Here is a 17569-nt window from a genome sequence, read left to right on the forward strand (position 1 = left end):
CAAATGACGTATTTGTTGCAGCGAATATGAGCGGAGCGGCGACGTTGTATCGCCTTTTTAGAGAAAACGACAAAAATTGAATTTGTTTTTTGATATTTTAAGAATTTCATTCGATTAAAATAGGCCCTGCCTAGGCGACACAATATTTCGATCTCAATTAGTATTTTTTTACCTAGACTAAAAGTGCTGTAGACTTAAGCCTCGACTACAGTCGGCGACTTTGAAATAAGTGGCATATTTCGTTTCAGCTGATCCTTTCATACAAATATGGTTTTATGTCCTTAAACGGGTTTGCCATTACCACGCACATACGTGTAGTACATTGTTCACCCATAAACAAAAGCATTGGCGTTTGTTTGAGTAAATCAGATGAAAAACAGCTGAAACAAAAAGCATCACTTATTTGAAAGTCGCCGACTGTAGTACAGTACGATATTGTTTGAAATTTTATTATTTTGAGGAGATCAACTATGCTGAAGTACTACCATTGCTTCCGGTTCGGATTCAAAACCTGCTGAATCTGTTGTTTTGAGGAGTTGAATTGAACTTATAGCTTACAATTCACTCCACGCAGCGACTAACATACTATACTTTATGTGTTTGCGACAAAATAGGTGAAAACCTTTAATATCAGGGCTTATTTTAGAGAATTTTAATTCTGAAAATTCCAAAAATTCTGAAAAAAATTCCGAAAAAGTTTCGAAAAATTCTGAAATAATTTTTCGGAATTTTTCAGAACTTTTTCGAAATTTTTCAGAATTTTCGGAATTTTCAGAATGAAAAATTCTCTAAAATAAGCCCTGTTTAATATGGACAGAAGTTATGACACGCTGACAAAAAAGAGATGAAAATCTTACCTGTTGCAGGTAACTTTGTCTCCAGGTAACCTGCAGCAGGTAAGATTTTCAACTCTTTTTGTCGATAAATAATAATTTTGCTGTAAGTTACAAGTTTTTAGACTACGGGGAAGGCAACGGCTTTCTTCCCTTAGTTCCCTTACATGTAAATATCTGCAATACATTGACAATTTTCGATTATATTCACACGCATTTTTCGAATCCAAAATTGCATTTTAACATTTTGAATGTATACGCTGTGTGTCTCACAATATAACGTTGTTTTTTTTTTCTCCTAATGAATTTATTTACAATTTATTTCCTTATCAGTAATTCAACTTTTGTGGCATTTAGAATACAATTATTTTATATTTCGTACATTACTATACATATGACAAAATATTCAATGGGACGTTATGAAATATGGAATCTCTTATCATACAAATTAAGATCAAAGATCACTCAGAAACTTACACATATTGCAAATGATGTGATACAATTAAATTGAAATTAGTTCGTGTTAACATGACTTGCATTTCAATTAAATAAAATTATTGAAAAAAAAAGTTTACAAATATAAACAAATCGATAGAAGATACTGGAGAAGGATAAGTCGGCTCAACACACATTAGGCGAACTGTAGAGACACATTTGAAAAGTGTTGGAATGTTGCCTCATTATAGGTGGCGTAAGTCCTTTGTTTTTTATTATTAGAAAACGTCAGATTTTTCGCCGATAAATGCCGCACGACAACACAAACGCTGAATAACGGAATAGTACTGAAAAATAAAAGCAAATGTCAAACGATAAAGACAAATGCAAAAATAATTCAATTTTGACTCGATGGATTTTGATCAAACAAAATGTCACGCTATAGCGCATCTCAGGACTCTGGCAAAGCAATTAGTCTTGCAATTGGACCAATATCACCTTAACGATACGACTTCGAGAAGGTTAAAAATTGACACATTGATCACTTCGTGATTTTAAAGTCTTATCGCTCGACGTATATTAGTCCGATTCAAAAACTAATTAGTTTGCTGGAGTCCTGAGATCACGCAGTGCACACTGACATTTTGACACGGATAGACAAACAGCAATAAAAGCTGTGATGCTGCCTTCAATCAAAGTTTTGTGGAACAAATCCAGCTAATCGCGCTCCCGAACTCTGAATAGAATTTACAGGCGAATCCTGAACCGGTACTACATAGAAGGCAATTGAATGAACTAAAAATATAGGAAACCAAACGCCCCTCGCTTCGGGCGCTAAATAAGAAGAAATTTTAAAAAGCCCTTATTTCATACAACAACACAAATCAAAAAGACCTTCAGGCATCGTCCAAATGCCCATAGGGGTAGTCCTGGACCTGAGTGTGGAAAAAAAGCAAAGCTAACGAAGTTTGTATCAAAAGTCGGTCATTTCTGTATGTCAAAGTGACGTTTTAAACGTCAAACGAAAAAAAATATTCGAAGTAGCCAGAAAATCATTTATTTTTCCTCAATTCGGTTTCTCTATGAGAATTCATAACGTCACTTTGACAGTTGGAAAAGACCTTTCCAAGGGTATAAAGGAGAAAGGCATATTTAAGCTCTTATATATAGTTGAGGTCTCATAGCGTTGCTTGAACAAACGACGGTGTACAGCTGCCTCTTACTTAAATTTCAGTTGAATCGGAGATGGTGAAAAGCGAGACTAGCCTCATCTTTTAGGAAGCCGGAAACACTTTCAATAAAAATCCATATTTCTAGAAAGTTCTTGAAAATATTCAATAAATTAAAGAAAGATCATTTGATAATGATCAAATAAAAATTCGTCAGAAATTTAGCAAACACTGTAGCAAGGAAAAACATCGGAACCGACAAAATTTGCACCCTCCCCCAATCTCGCCGTTAAACTGGATTCGTAAATTATTTTCTCGGAAAAAATGAAAAATAAACATTTTATTCAGAATTGAATTCAATCAAAAAATAAATAAATGGAATATGCCATGCTAAGAATGTGTTGGACGTTAAGATATTCCATTACCTCTCCGAGTATATTCGATTTTAATCTCAACATAATAAAACTTTAACAAAGCCAGATATTTTTACATTTTTACGACTTTTGCCGAAAAGAAAATGACCTATAAGCCTTTTGTTTCAGACACCAATAAAAATAGCCATTTTTGTGGCCAGAAAAACAAGCAAATGACGTGAAAACCGATTTCCAAGCGAAAGAAACACACAAAAAAAACCAGTAGATATTTTCTTGAATGGGACTGTCGTTGTGTTTTGTAGTGATAATAATTGGTGTAAATGTGTCTGTTAGTGTTATTTGTTTTGATGCCAACGGTCTATCAAACAAAAATTGTTGAGATAGATATTTTATACGGAGACCGAATACATTCACACATCCAAAGTGCTTAATGGATGAAAATGACGCGCGTGTTTATACAAATGGCCTTGATATCCATACAATAAACAGAATTATATTAAATGGATATGATTATCGTATTGTGTATCATATATATGAGCCACTTTATGTATATTATTCACCTAAGTGTATTGTATACATTTACGTGTATTCTAATATTTATTTAGAGTATCAACCAAATACCACTATTATCGAAAACACGGTTAATTTGCTACAATAGAAGAATGAACGAAATTTGATGTAAACAAATGACGATGACGGTAGCGAAAATAATAATAAAAAACAAGAAAAAAAATAGAATGAGTCCATATCAGCGATATTGTACATATATTTCTCTGTTGTGTGAGGATTTTGTTTTTATTTTGAATTAAAACATGGTAAATTATTTTGCTTGGGTACAAAGTTCATCGCTGTTGTGGGTGCGATATGAGGGTGCATGCGGGAAAATGATTTAGTTGAGTCATTTTTTTGCAATTGTCTAGTCCTATAAGATAAGCTTTACTGTACAGGATCTTAATACCGTAAATGCCAAAAATGCAAAACAGAAAACCTATGACGAGCAGCCAAAAAAAATGTTTGTATAATAAAGCGGATGGAAAATGTTTTTCAGAAATACTTTCAAATCAATTTTATAAACAGAAGTATCCACCCACATTCGATATTTTCTACTAAAAATTACCATTTTTCTCGAGGTCGACTCATTTCTCAACCAAGAGCGCGTCTTTAAATCGCACATCGAAATCTTTTCGACAAGCAGGCATGGGTAAAATTGACTTAGGTTTTAACTTAAAAAATTGGCACTTTCGAAATTTGTTTTTATTTTTCAGTTTTTAGTTAGGTGGATTAGGTTGGTAGGAAGCGCTAAGCTTCGGCACAAATTAATCCATCCGCTAAGTTCAAAAAGACAATTGAAATCATTACAAGAAGCAGGAAGTAGACGTACGTGAATTATGTATGCCACACTTAAGCTGGAATTGCAGTCACTCCATTTAGCACGCCGTTTTAATAGTGCGCATGCGCAGAGAGAGACTGCGTTTGGGCCTTTAAGTTTCCACTCAACAAAAAGTACTCCGTGAGAGAGAGCGCTGTCAAAAATACAAAGAAAAAATTGCTAAAATTCAATTTTGTCTCTCACACGGAGTACTTCTTTGGTAAGAGGAAACTAAGCATTACGTTTCATAACAAAGTTATTGCTTGCATTTATGATAGGTACAGAGAAATGATAAGTTGGTACGCCTGTGACGACGTAGATGGAACATGTGAATAACAGTTGGCTCCTATGGGAGAGAATGGAATTTTCTATGCATTTATCTCACATTCTCTCACATAGAAGCCAACTGTCATTCATGTGTTCCTTCTACTATAGGAGCCAACTGTCATTCACATGTTCCTTCAAGCGTACCAACTTATCATTTCTCTGGATAAGTAAGACTGATAAGCTCACAATATAAAGATCGACCAGTTGACAATGAACAAATACAGTAAATTTTCTAATTTCCATCTTCCCTCTGAGTGTGAAAATACATGCTTTATGCTTCACTTTTACGTAAACGTCTGCCGCATTTGAAAAATATATGCCCTGATACATTTCATATCGTTTTACTGCAGTTCAGGTGTTGTCACGGATCCACAATCAGCGAATTTCAAATAATTGCACAAAAGTCCAAAATTTTATTTTGTAAATTTTGAATTTCTACAATTATTTGCCCGCCTTTTTCCCTTATCATTTTTGTGCGCACCCCGCACCACACACAGTTAGTGAAAAATTCTTGAAAAACTGACCCATGAAATATGTTATCATATAATAGTTATTTATGCAACAAAAATCGTATGAAGGTATATTATCGCACTAGATGGCACCCGAGGCGAAGCCGAGATTGACAAGACGTCGTGTGTGATAATATACCAGCATACGATTCGTATTGCATACAACGTTTTATGCAATTTCGGGACGGAATGAACTGTTTCTATGCCAAAACACGGAAACATACATTATCACACAGACACCACATTGGCTGGCCACTGTTGCAATCCTGAGAAACTTTAGTATAATGCAAATGTTAACAACAACAAAGTCAGTTAACATCTGCCGCGTCTCAACAGCCAGTGGCAAAAATATTCCCAATGTAAGGAGACTAGTCTTTACTTTATACACGGATATGTTAAGCGAATCACGAAAAAAATGAAAATTTTCTATGTAAAAATATGTTCCATTCTTTTATGATTCGCTTAACATGTCCGTGCATAAAGTGAATACCTGTCTCCGTACATTGGGAATATTTTTGCCATTGCCTGTTGAGACGTGGCAGATGTTAACTGACTTAGTTGTTGTTAACATTTGCATTGCATTAAAGTCTCTCAGGATTGCGACAGCGGCCTATGTGAGAGAGGTTTTGTTGTGTATGTTAATGAACGTAGATAAAATGTGCTGTCGTTAATAAACATGTTCACGATTGCTGGCTGAAGGAAAACGAATTAATGTGTTATTAAACATAAGTTCAGTCTAAATACATTAGATGAGTTTCTACTCTCAGCATTTTAGAGTGCGAAAAAAATTTTATCGCACTATGTGCAATAATCTTCAAAACAGTTCGATTCCGTCCCGGAATTGCATAAATCAGGGCCTATTTTTAATTCATTAATTTCATCAAATTTCATTAAATTCTTTAAAAGTTCATTAAATTTCATGAAAACTAAAATTAATGAATTTTCATGAAATTTAATGAATTTTTTAAAAATTTGATGAATTTTGATGAAATTTATGAATTTATTGAATTAAAAATAGGCCCTGCCATAAATTGTATAAACATCTGTCAAACGCTTATTTTTCAAACAATTTTCATCGTCTCAAGAACTGTATACTAGTCTTAAGTAATTTCTGACGGAATACAGTTTTAGCCTTTTTAGATCAAAATGGAAAACTTTTGTTCGAACAGTAGAAAGGCGCCACGGGCGCTTTCAAAGTGTGAAGGGTTTTTTTTAGTCAATTTTCATACATGTTTGCAGGTCGCCACAAGATAGGGAAAACAAAGATTAGTTTTACCATTAGACCATTAGTTTAAAAAAAGATATAATCATGAGTGGTACTCTAAATAGGGTGCTGAAACTTGACAGTGTGTAACACAACTGCAAAAAACCATTTCATACAAAATAGTACTCTATTCTGCAGCTGTCAATAATGATATCTTTGCAGACTTAAACTTAAACTTAGCAAATCTTGTCAAAAACGTCAGCGTGTTTCTTTTCTAAAACCAAGGTTACAATAATTGTTTGACTTGTAATACCAAAAAATTCTGCATCTCCCTTATGTCTCTGCATACAAGAGAGTATTACGCGTGCCATATTGCCATATTTACTTATAATGTTTTATTGCATTGGCGTGAATATACACTCGCGGAATTTTGAAAACCGACACATTTTCTGTTTTCTGTTTTAGTGGTTTTTTGTGAATTTTGAATGCATTTTTACTATGGAGAAATCCGAAACTCTAGTAAAACACAGAAACAGAAAATGTGTCGGTTTTCAAAATTCCGTTAGTGTATCGACATTAAACACTGTTTTTCGGGGCATTATACCCAACAATAATTCTGTCATAATTTGCGCTATGCGCGTCGTCATTATTAATTACCTAGAGTTTATAAGCCTACATTAATATGTCGATAAGTTGATCGTTTCCGCCAATACAATAACAGAATATATGATACCAGGGAATGTTACTCATGTATAACGCTGGAAAAATTCCCCGGTATCATAATATACTATTATTGTATTGGTGCAAACTATCTCCTTATCGACATAATAATGTAGGACTCATAAGCTCTAGATAAATAATATTGACGTCACGCTTATCGTACATTATGACAGAATTAATGTTCGTTATAATACTCTGAAAAACAGCATTTAATGTTGATGTATTCACACCAATGCAATAATAGTTATTTTCCTGAAGCATGCTAAAATGGTTAGAAACAACGTTTTTCCTAAACGACGTGGAAAACAAGCGACGAAGTCGCGATATTGCAACACATATTTACATAACAAGGGATAAAGAGTTGAAAAGTAGAGTTTTCGTGTGAATTTTTTTGATCCAGAGGCGAAGCCGAGGTCAATAGACAGATCAATTTTCTTGTTTTCCCTAGATGTGTAATAAGCCACTTTCGACCCTATGGAAAATAAAAGCATGTAAATATAAGTATCTGCATGGAAACTCGTTTATCTTGGAAGAGGATTATATTCCTTGCCTTCGGCGCAGGATACAAGTTTGCTCCTCCGAGATAAACGACTTTCCCCGCTACGATACCTCAAAATATGTTCCAAGTTATTGTGACCTGTCTGAGTGTGAAATCAGTAAATCCCCGGTTCATTTAAAATTCTACCAGTACGATGAAGCAAATAAATCGATAACGTGAAACAAGTTTTTAATAAATCCACACGATATGGAGTATATTGATTTTATTTCCACCACGAAATACTTGGAAAAAGAAATAAAACAACGAATAGAGCTATAGCTTTTAGCCTCAGTCAGTATCTATGATTATTTTCTACCTCAGCTGGTTTGAGGTATATAAAGCGACTTTATATAACATCCCCACATGCATAACATAAAAATCATATGAATATAAGCTCAAGCTAAATATGTTTTTGTGGTATGCGACTTGTTGTTTGTAAACATTAAGCCGTTGTGTGAGTTGAAAAGCATTATATGAATGTGTGAATATGTCGGTCTACGTTCATAGTGTGCGTGCGCTATCTAGCATCATAACAAAAACATCCAAATAAAAATTCGAATGACGATTCATTCGTATTTTGACGGTCTTATAAGAAGCACTCGTTTTCAAAATGTCGTTTTGTGTATTATAAATGAAAAATTTGAACATTATTTTGTACATTGAAAATCGTCTATCGCAGCAGTTTGAAATCAACACAATTTTTTTTTTGCAAATTCTGTGCTAATTGTGTTTTTTTGTGCTTAAAGAACGAAATCTAAGAAAAAGAAATAAGGAAACCAAATAAACCTAACTCTTGAAATTTTTGTAATTTTATTTCGAAAAAAATAAATAAATATTTTTTCTGTGTAAATGTGCTAAGTCTATAAAGTCTGTACGTATTTTGATTGAACAACGACTTTATAAGCGGGTTTCCGTCGTGTGTCGAACATTTTTTTTTCTTTTTTATTTTTGCGAACTTAACAGTCAAGAGTTTCATTGGCAATGAACTATCTAAATATAAATGGTTATACCTACCAATAAATGATAATGACTTTGATTTTAATTAGCCTTGGCAAAGTTTATTAACTTCAGTGAATAAAAACGAATATAAATAAAAAGAATATAAAGGGAACAAACTGAACCTGAACTTGAATTAAATTCTTTCTTTTTTGTGATTTTGTGTTGCGGATTTTTGTGTGTGTATGAAATCCATTAAATCTCACCGCTGCTGATTGCATTAATTCCAATTTTTCTGAGAAATTAAATTGAATTTTTTCTTTAATTTTCGTCTGATGGTGTCAAACAGTGTGTTGATGAATTGAATAACATGAATCATATTGCAGTGATTCTAATGAATTTTGGAAATAGATTTAAAATTAAAATATCCAACTGAACACTCAGACATTTTATGAGACTACAAATGGATGAACAATTATTTAGGATGTTATACAGGTTCGTTTATCCTACTTGTTTATAATGTAAGTTCCTACCTATAAATTACACATCAGTAGAAGTGGTTCACTAGTTTAGATCGGTTTTACTAACATTTTTGTTGATTTTTTTTTGTTCTATTGTGAATCACCGATAATTGATAAAGATCATAAGACACGATTTGTGGTTAAGGCCAGTTCATGGTCGCATATATCGCAAAAATCTATGCGATTATGAACTGGCCTTAAACATTGTTGATTGAGACGAAGTTAAAGTTGTTAAGTGTATAGGCTTTGAGATAACGAAAAGTTAGTTTATGGTATTAGGTAACGTCAGGTTTGTCGCCGATAGATGCCGAACAATAACACTAATACTAAATCCTAACATTAAAGGCAAATGTCAAACGATAAAGACAAATGCAAAAAAAAATAAATTTTGACTCGACCGATTCTGATCAAACAAAATGTCACGCTATAGCGCATGATCTCAGGACTCCGACAAAGCAATTAGTCTTGCAATTGGACCAATATAACCTGAACGATACGACTTCGAGAAGGCTATAAATTGACACATTGTCCGATTAGTCCGATTCAAAAACTAATTAGTTTGCTGGAGCCCTGAGATCACGCGCAACAACACTGACACAGATAGACAACCAGCAATAAAAGCTGTGATGCTACCTTCAATCAAAGTGCAGAATTCGAAGTTTTGTGGAGCAAATCCATCACAACGCGCTCCCGAACTCTGAATAGAATTTACAGGCAAATCTTGAAATTGATACCAACTGGTACTACATAGAAAGCAATTTAATGAACTAAAAAAATAGGAAACCAAACGCCCTTCGCTTCGGGCGCTAAATAAGAAGAAATTCTAAAAAGCCCTTATTTCATGCAACAACAAAAATCAAAAAGACATTCAGGCATCGTGTAAATGCCCATAGGGCTAGTCCTGGACCTGAGTGTGGAAAAGAAGCAAAGCTAATGAAGTTTGGATCAAAAGTCGGTCATTTCTATATGTCAAAGTGACAGAAAATCATTTATTTTTCCTCAATTCTGTTTCTCTATTAGAATTGATAAAAAATAAACGATTTTTTGACTACTTCAAAAAAAACCGTTTGACGTCTAAAACGTCACTTTGACAGATGGAAAAGACTCAATTCTGATTCGAAGGGACACAATTCGCATATATTTTCCAATGTTATAAAAAAGAACTTTCTGAAAGAAGGATTCCTGTCTGATAGGCATATTTAAGCTCTTTAGTTGAGTTCTGATAGTGCTGCTTATAGCGTTGCTCCATAAGAACCCATGGATATAATTTTAAAAGTTGTTATATGAAACCTATGAAACGGAACCGAAGATTAGAGAAAATTTCAAAATATTTTGTCTATGTTGTTAATGGGAGATGCGGTTGACGTAATGTCTTGAAACGGTGGATCGTTTGATAGCCACATCCTCTGTATGGATTAACAGTTGGGTCTTCTCAATGTCAAGAAAACAAATTTGTTTTTCTCATTTTGTTCTACCAACAGGCGACATTGAATATTCCCAATGGTTTTTTCATTATAGGTTACTACGTACAATGCGTTTCGTCTATATTGGATGAACTCGTTGGAATGCAAGCGATCTCGTTGCTTATTTCTCAGTACCGACCTGCGTTAATAACTGTTTCAGTTGATGACGAGCTTTTACAATTTTACATGCGTAACCGTTGCTTTGCGTATTGAGCTTAATTATGGTTATCCATATGTTTTGTAGACTGTGTAGCGTGTGATGTCAAGACTCCAGCAAACGAATTAGTTTTTGAATCGGACTAATATAAACCGAGCGATAAGACTTTAAAATCAAGACGTGATCAATGTGCCAAATTTTAACCTTCTGGAAGTCTTATCGTTCAGGATATAATGGTCCAATTGCAAGACTAATTGCTTTGTCGAAGTCCTGAGATCATGCGCTATTCCGTGACATTTGATCAGAATCCATCGAGTCAAAATTTAATTATTTTTGCATTTGCCTTTCATAACACACGTGTCGTTGATATATAACACTGGGTCTGAACAAACGAAAAGTGCTGATTGCTCGCTGTGTGTTTGAGTACATGCCTTTTTTTCATTCGAGTACAAAAACAATAAAACGTTGAATAACTATTAGTAATCAGTCGTTCATTATTTACCAGCATTTTTAACCAATACACGTTTGTCCTGTCCATGTACGTCTGCGTTCGTATTATATTCATTTTGCAATAACAAATATTGTTATTTTGTATAAAACGACTGAGAAAAGGTTGAGGGTATTTCTCGTCAGTTTTTTTTTCGTTTCTTGTTCAATATTGCGTCAGCAATTGTTTTCTCTTTTTCGTTTCATTATTTTTAGAATCAAAACACCTCTCGCGATCTAGCGAATAGATGTTATGTGGTATTTTCCACGAGATCGGAATTATTCAGTCCAGTGAAGTCTGTTAGGACGAACGTTTTTATTGCACAATTAGATGAAATTCGCCGTGCTGCTGATGTACAATACTACTTTTTAGACCCGTACGAAGTACTGTGGTCTTATGCGTTTACGCACACGTCCGTAACACGACGAATTGGACTCCCTGAGTAAGGGGAAACCTATTGTGGTTGTCTAGAGATGCCAAATCAGTGAAAAAAAAATGTCCGTCTGTCCGTCTGCACGATAACTTGAGTAAAACGCATCCGATTTTGAAAATTCTTTTTTTTTCCCGTTTGGTAATGTCAAAAGACAAGCTAAATTTGAAGATGAGTGATTTTGGATCGACCCTTCCCGAGCTGTGGCCCAATAAGTGCTTTACGGTTTTTCGAAGATATCTCCGGACATTCAAACGTTACACTTGTAAATGATACATTAAATGAAAGATATTTACAATACCGATCGACAAAAAAAAAGTTTATGGAAATCGGATGACCGACTCGTGAGTTAGACCCCTTGGTGTGAAACAGGCACAGGGCGGCAAGCAGTTTTTGCCTGTAGGTCGGCCACATTTCAACATATTTCGTCTGTTTTAGCTTTATTAGATAGGTATTGACCGTACCAATCAGGGAAAAAAAAGTTTTTGAAATTATGTTCTCCGGAGCGTGAGCTATGTCTCTTGGAGTGAGCTCTTATCTGGCTACTCGGCCGTACAGTGAACGTGGAGTATTTTGTCAATATCTCGAGTAAATTTTGACCGGATTTCATGAATTTTTTTTTGTTTGAAAGGTATTAACGAATGTAAAGCGTCGGTAAAACTTCCGGTCTCCTAACAAAATGGCTGCCGGTGGCCATATTGGATTTTAATAAAAGTGATATATCTTGGGAAAAATGGTACTTAGAGTGTTTCTGTTAACATGGAAATAATTTGTTATGTGTGTGGGGTGTTTCAGGCATTCCATATATGGACATCTATATATATATCTATATTCACCTATATTGAGCTATATACAGGCATATAGAGCTATATAATAGCATATTCATCTGTGAAATGTTTATTTATAGGAGAATATAGCGGTATATAGCTGTTAAATAGGAATTTATGAAAGTTGACTTCGTACGGGGCTGTCTATATTGCCTCCAGCAATTTATTTGTATGTGATAACAAGGCAAAGAAAGATAATGTAAGTGATTTTAAAGGGCGAATAGCTTTTCAGTAGAGAATGAAGTAAAAGAAATGAAGAGTTTCACAGTAAAGGCTTTTGATACGAATAGGTGTTTCGTACGGGTCGGCGTTAGCTATGTTTTTAATGACATACAGGTTGACAAGCCACCGTTTGTGTAACTTACGACTAACAATACTAGCTGACAGTTCTTTAAAATCCACCAGATACTAGGTTAAAAGAAAATTCAGGGTACGGAGCGGATTTTGTGTATGGTTGGAGTGACAATATTTCTTTGATGGTTTCCAAAACAGTGACGTTTATGGAACGTATCACAGTATCACTTTCATTAAATCTGCCACGGCACAAACTATTTTCTAATGTTTGATTCGAAATCTATTACTTCGTTAATTTTATCAAACATTTTGCTACAGCAAAAATGAGTTAGTTTTACTGCAGCTTGACAGAACTAAATAACTATTCTTTATACCAACTACGAAAGTAAAAGTAAAAAATCCCATAAGACGATAGTAAATGCTAATCAAGACAGTGCCTATTTTAAGGACTTAAATTCCTATATTCCTAATACTTCCCGATAATTCCTAAAAAGTTTTTTGTTTGTTGAGGTATTGTTTTGAAAAGCGACCTGCCGAAATTGGACGCATTTTCCAGTGGACTTTTTTTTATGTGTGCCTAGATAGGTGTTGGAGTCCAAAAATATTTTTTTGAAAAATCTACGATTGTTTTGCGCCTAGCTAGAGGTGATCGAAAACTGATAACATGCACCTTTCTTATGGAACTTTCTCCGGCTACACGACACGTACAAGGTCGTGTGAGGTGTCATTAGAAAGGTAATTGCATTTACTTTCGGTGCAAATAGTCTTATATGGGGGTGAAATCCAGCTGTTACGAGTTACGAGCAGTTGAAAGTATGGGTAAAAGTTTGATTATTTAGGCGAACTTCTGACGGTTCCTGTTTTCCCTAGTATCTGCTGGTCTTAGCTTCCTAATGACACTAGGCATGCACTAGTGTGACTTTGAAGTGTAAATTTGAGGTCTACATCCGCTACTCAAAAAATTCAGTGCACAGCAAAAAATTTGATCAAAAAACATGTAATTTTACTGGCGAGATTCACGAGTAGCGGTTGTACTAACATAAGAAAATTTTATGTCAGCAATCACCAGCACTGCATATGAGGTATCAATTAAAAGCTTAGACAATGTATGTTACGACTAGCATCTTAGGTTCACATTAAGCGTCATCAGTACCTGTCTAAAGTTAACACAGATTTGAAAAAAATTTCTTGCAAAGTACTTAAGCTCAGCTTTCCAACGAGCCCACTCTCACTTGGAATGATCATTTATAACGGCCAAAAAATTCGGATAAAAAACACTATTTTTCCAACTTCGGAGATCTTCCACCAGGAACGAGGTGTGGCTCGAGACTGTGTGAGGCCTGTTTTGAGGTCTACTGGCAATCCATCCCAGACGAAATGGGTCCGATTTTGATAGGTGGATTTTCAAAAGAATCCCTCACTGCAATTTCAGCCAAGAACGTTGACAGAAATTTATTTATTTTTATAGCATGGCGCTAATGCCCTCCGACCCGTCTCATTTTACGTGAAATTATTTTTTATTTTCCAACTTTTTTTTTAGTATTTTTTGCGATTTAATTATCTTTCGTAGTTGGTATTTCAAAACGCGGGCAGTGACTTTCGCCCACGCCATGTGACACGGTTGAATTTTCTGACTTTCACTCCTGATCGTTCATGTAAAATATTTTTGAACGACCAGGAGTAACTTTCGCATTAGGAGAATGAGTGAAGCTGCAGTAATTTAAGTTAAGGACATTCTACACAGAATCTATTGAAAGTAGCAGTTGTCAAAACGAATTAACTGAATACTTTGGTCAGTATCAGTGGTAACCGTAAATAGCTCCTAACCAAAATCCACTTCTTTTTTATCGAAGTCCAACCTGTTACGTCCTATTATTGTTTTATTCATTTCTTTGCACATATTTGTTACGTTCAATGATTAGATTAGTATTGCGTCTCGCATTTTTGAGTGGTTTAAAGCCTATGACATGTTTTTCTTTCTTTGTGGGTAAATTGTGCCATTTGTTGTTATCGAAAGTAGCAAAATGTTGATAACCAATTGCTATTCCTAAATCCATTTCTGAATTCCCTCATCGTTGCGTCATACGCATTCGAAGGAGTCCGTTTATCGTCCACGAATTTCTTTATTATCGGCTGTATGAATCATAATGGGGAGTAGAGTGTGACCGCCAGGTCCGGACTTTGAATTCGGACGTTTGCCGATGGGTATTTTGATTTTATTAAACTTTTTTGTTTTTGGGCCTTTGTGTCCAATGGTCTTTTTATTTTCCTATTTAATTGAATGCCAATTTCAGTTAGATAATGAAGGTCTCTGTGGTCCATGAATTAATTTAATTTAAAAAAAAACGAAAATGGGTTTTCCGCATAAATTCAATCGTTTCTCTTGTATTTTCCAGAACAGCAGCAATGAGTCAAAATCAAAAATTGCCGAGTAGCGGCGATTTTTACGACAACAACAGCTCATCAAACAGTTTTACGTTGATGAAACCGGATCCCAGCTTGAACTACAGTAACTCCATGGACACAACGTCCAGTAACCTGTCGACAACGGCAATGCCTATTCCTCGTACACGTCAGCTGGCCGATTTCTCAGAGTTTAATTTCGATCTGGATCAATCTTTATCGCCGCAATCGCTTCAAGATTGCAATATAATTACATCCAACGGCATCTATGGCATGCAACAAACGTCCACGAATTCGAATACCATGTGGAGTGCGATCAACGATGCCATTGGAATGCCGAAACAGGAACTACACATCGATGATGATGACATTTTTCAGGTGGACAACGCTGACTTATTTCCCGGACCGACTTTGGCTGAGCTGAACGATGATACGATTTTGGAAGATTTGAATATTGAAGATTTCATTTTGCAACAGGACAATACGCTTATTTTGTCATCGACCCACCCGACGTTGACCACTTTGCAGCCGTCGCAGAATGTCATGATGACGAATATTTCACCACCGCAACAGCTTCTACAAACCCAACAACACGTTCAATTACAACAACAGCAGCAGCAACAACAACAACAGCAAATGAATATGCAAGGCATTATAATAGCACAAGATGCACTCTATGATGATCCTTCCAGTCCGTACGATATCTATAATACCACGCCAACCAAATCGTTGAATTCCAGCAATGCATTTTCGCCAGGCAGCCATAACAGTTCCAATTCGCCACAACTTCACAATTCAGTATCACCTCCGTTGCACGGATTCAACAACAATGTTTCGATGCAAAGTAAGCCACAGTACTCCACCCTACAAGAATTACTCAAGAAAGAGTACGTGCTATCCGATCGAACGCAATTGGGTCAGTCGGTTCCAGGGCCGTCGTCAACATTATTGATGGCTGGTGCACATAATCCGGACGGATTTGCATCCAATCGTCGAATACAATTTCAACAACAGCAAATGAACTCATCGCGCCTGTCGTCATCTGCTCCGACCTCAACTGGGCTGTGGGAAAATCAGCAAGTGTGGCAACGTCGTGAGCCCAGAAAACATTTATTGTCGACCAGCAGTGTAGCCGAGGCCGGTTCAACGTCATCACTGAGCACTGGCGGTATTTTAAGTCCTGAAGGTCACGATTTTTCACACGATGAAGGCTACGATGACAGTGATAGCGATCATTATGAAGACTATTCTACGGACAATGGTAATAGAGACTGTCGGCATGATGAGAATGGTAGATTGAATATCTGTGGGAGGAGACATGATTGAAAATGGATACGATGGGGTGATTGTGTTACCGGATTAGGAGCACATTTACTCGAGTAAATCCATTTTTAATCATAGCCCCGTAGATACTTAAGCTATTTTACTCAACAGAGTCAAACAAATGTTTTGGAATTATATGCGATAGATCACGTCTCGGACACCTGGCATTTTTATCAGAAAAATTTCACTTGACAGAAAACACAACATTTTCGTCAAGTAAAATTTTCTCGTATAAAAAAACCAAATGTGACCGCTCCGCGAAATGTTCTATTCGTCTCCGTATGGAAAAAAAATCTTTATTGATAAAATGCTTGACTTGTACCCATTAGATTCCGATAACGAAGACACACCCCGGTCTAGCGGTAATAAGAAGGAGCGCTTCTTTTGGCAATACAACGTCCAGGCGAAGGGACCGAAAGGTCAGCGTCTAGTTATCAAATCCCAATTGGAGGATCCGCATGTCTTGAATGAAATCACCGATCCCGTTTTTAGCCCTAATTGCTCTGTGCGAGGAATTAAGGTAATAAAGGTATTCTCTGGCTTAAAATGTAGAACAAAAGAAGAAGATTAATTCATTTCCCTTTTACTCACAGCATAGCGGCAAGGCAAGAAAGGGTGACGGCAACGATTTGACACCGAATCCGCGGAAATTGTACAGCATCGGCAAGGAACTCGATAAATTGGGAAAGACGATAAATGACATGACGCCAGTCAGTGAATTACCATTTAACGTACGGCCAAAGTCTAGAAAAGAAAAAAATAAATTGGCTTCACGAGCTTGTCGACTAAAAAAGAAGGCACAACACGAGGCGAACAAAATCAAATTATTCGGATTGGAGACGGAGCATAGTGAGTGGTGTAAAATAAATGGGAGTGTGACGTGTTGAGTGATATTTTAATCCTTTTGTTTAGAACGATTAATCAATGGAATAATCGATATTAAAAAGGCATTGGCTTACAAGTGTGGGCGTCCACATGAAAATACTGACGAGGCGAACGTTCAAATCGAAAAAGTTGCTGTTCAGTCTACAAGTAAGTGTCTTGTAAATTCCGACCGGCTAAATTCCTCAGATCTCCGTAATTCGATCTTTCGAAAGTAGTTGCATATTTCACGGTCTTATCAATGACCAAGAATTTTTTATTTTTGACCACTACGAGGACCGTGACAGAGAAACAAAATTCGTGTAAAATTGTCGTGCAAGTTCCACGTGAAAGAATAAACTGAATTTGTATTCACATGACACAGCCCG

The 17569-nt window shown here is 35.8% G+C and overlaps 1 protein-coding gene across 6 annotated transcripts in view; it reads left to right on the plus strand.

Moving 5' to 3' along the window:
* Window positions 1-17569, plus strand: part of LOC119082207 (protein CREBRF homolog) — a 36174-nt gene that overhangs the window by 15015 nt on the left and 3590 nt on the right. Inside the window, exons 1-5 of one of the 6 annotated variants that reach the window (XM_037191648.1) lie at window positions 8046-8909; window positions 14990-16257; window positions 16649-16839; window positions 16913-17168; window positions 17232-17351. In XM_037191648.1, coding sequence (XP_037047543.1) covers window positions 8866-8909; window positions 14990-16257; window positions 16649-16839; window positions 16913-17168; window positions 17232-17351 — 1879 coding nt within the window. In that variant the 5' untranslated portion in view covers window positions 8046-8865. Of the gene's footprint in view, window positions 1-8045; window positions 8936-14989; window positions 16258-16648; window positions 16849-16912; window positions 17169-17231; window positions 17352-17569 lie in introns of those variants that run through there. The other 5 variants (XM_037191650.1, XM_037191646.1, XM_037191652.1 and 2 more) reach the window with 5 other exon arrangements.

Source organism: Bradysia coprophila, unplaced genomic scaffold (assembly GCF_014529535.1).
Source record: "Bradysia coprophila strain Holo2 unplaced genomic scaffold, BU_Bcop_v1 contig_396, whole genome shotgun sequence".
Lineage (NCBI taxonomy): Eukaryota > Metazoa > Arthropoda > Insecta > Diptera > Sciaridae > Bradysia > Bradysia coprophila.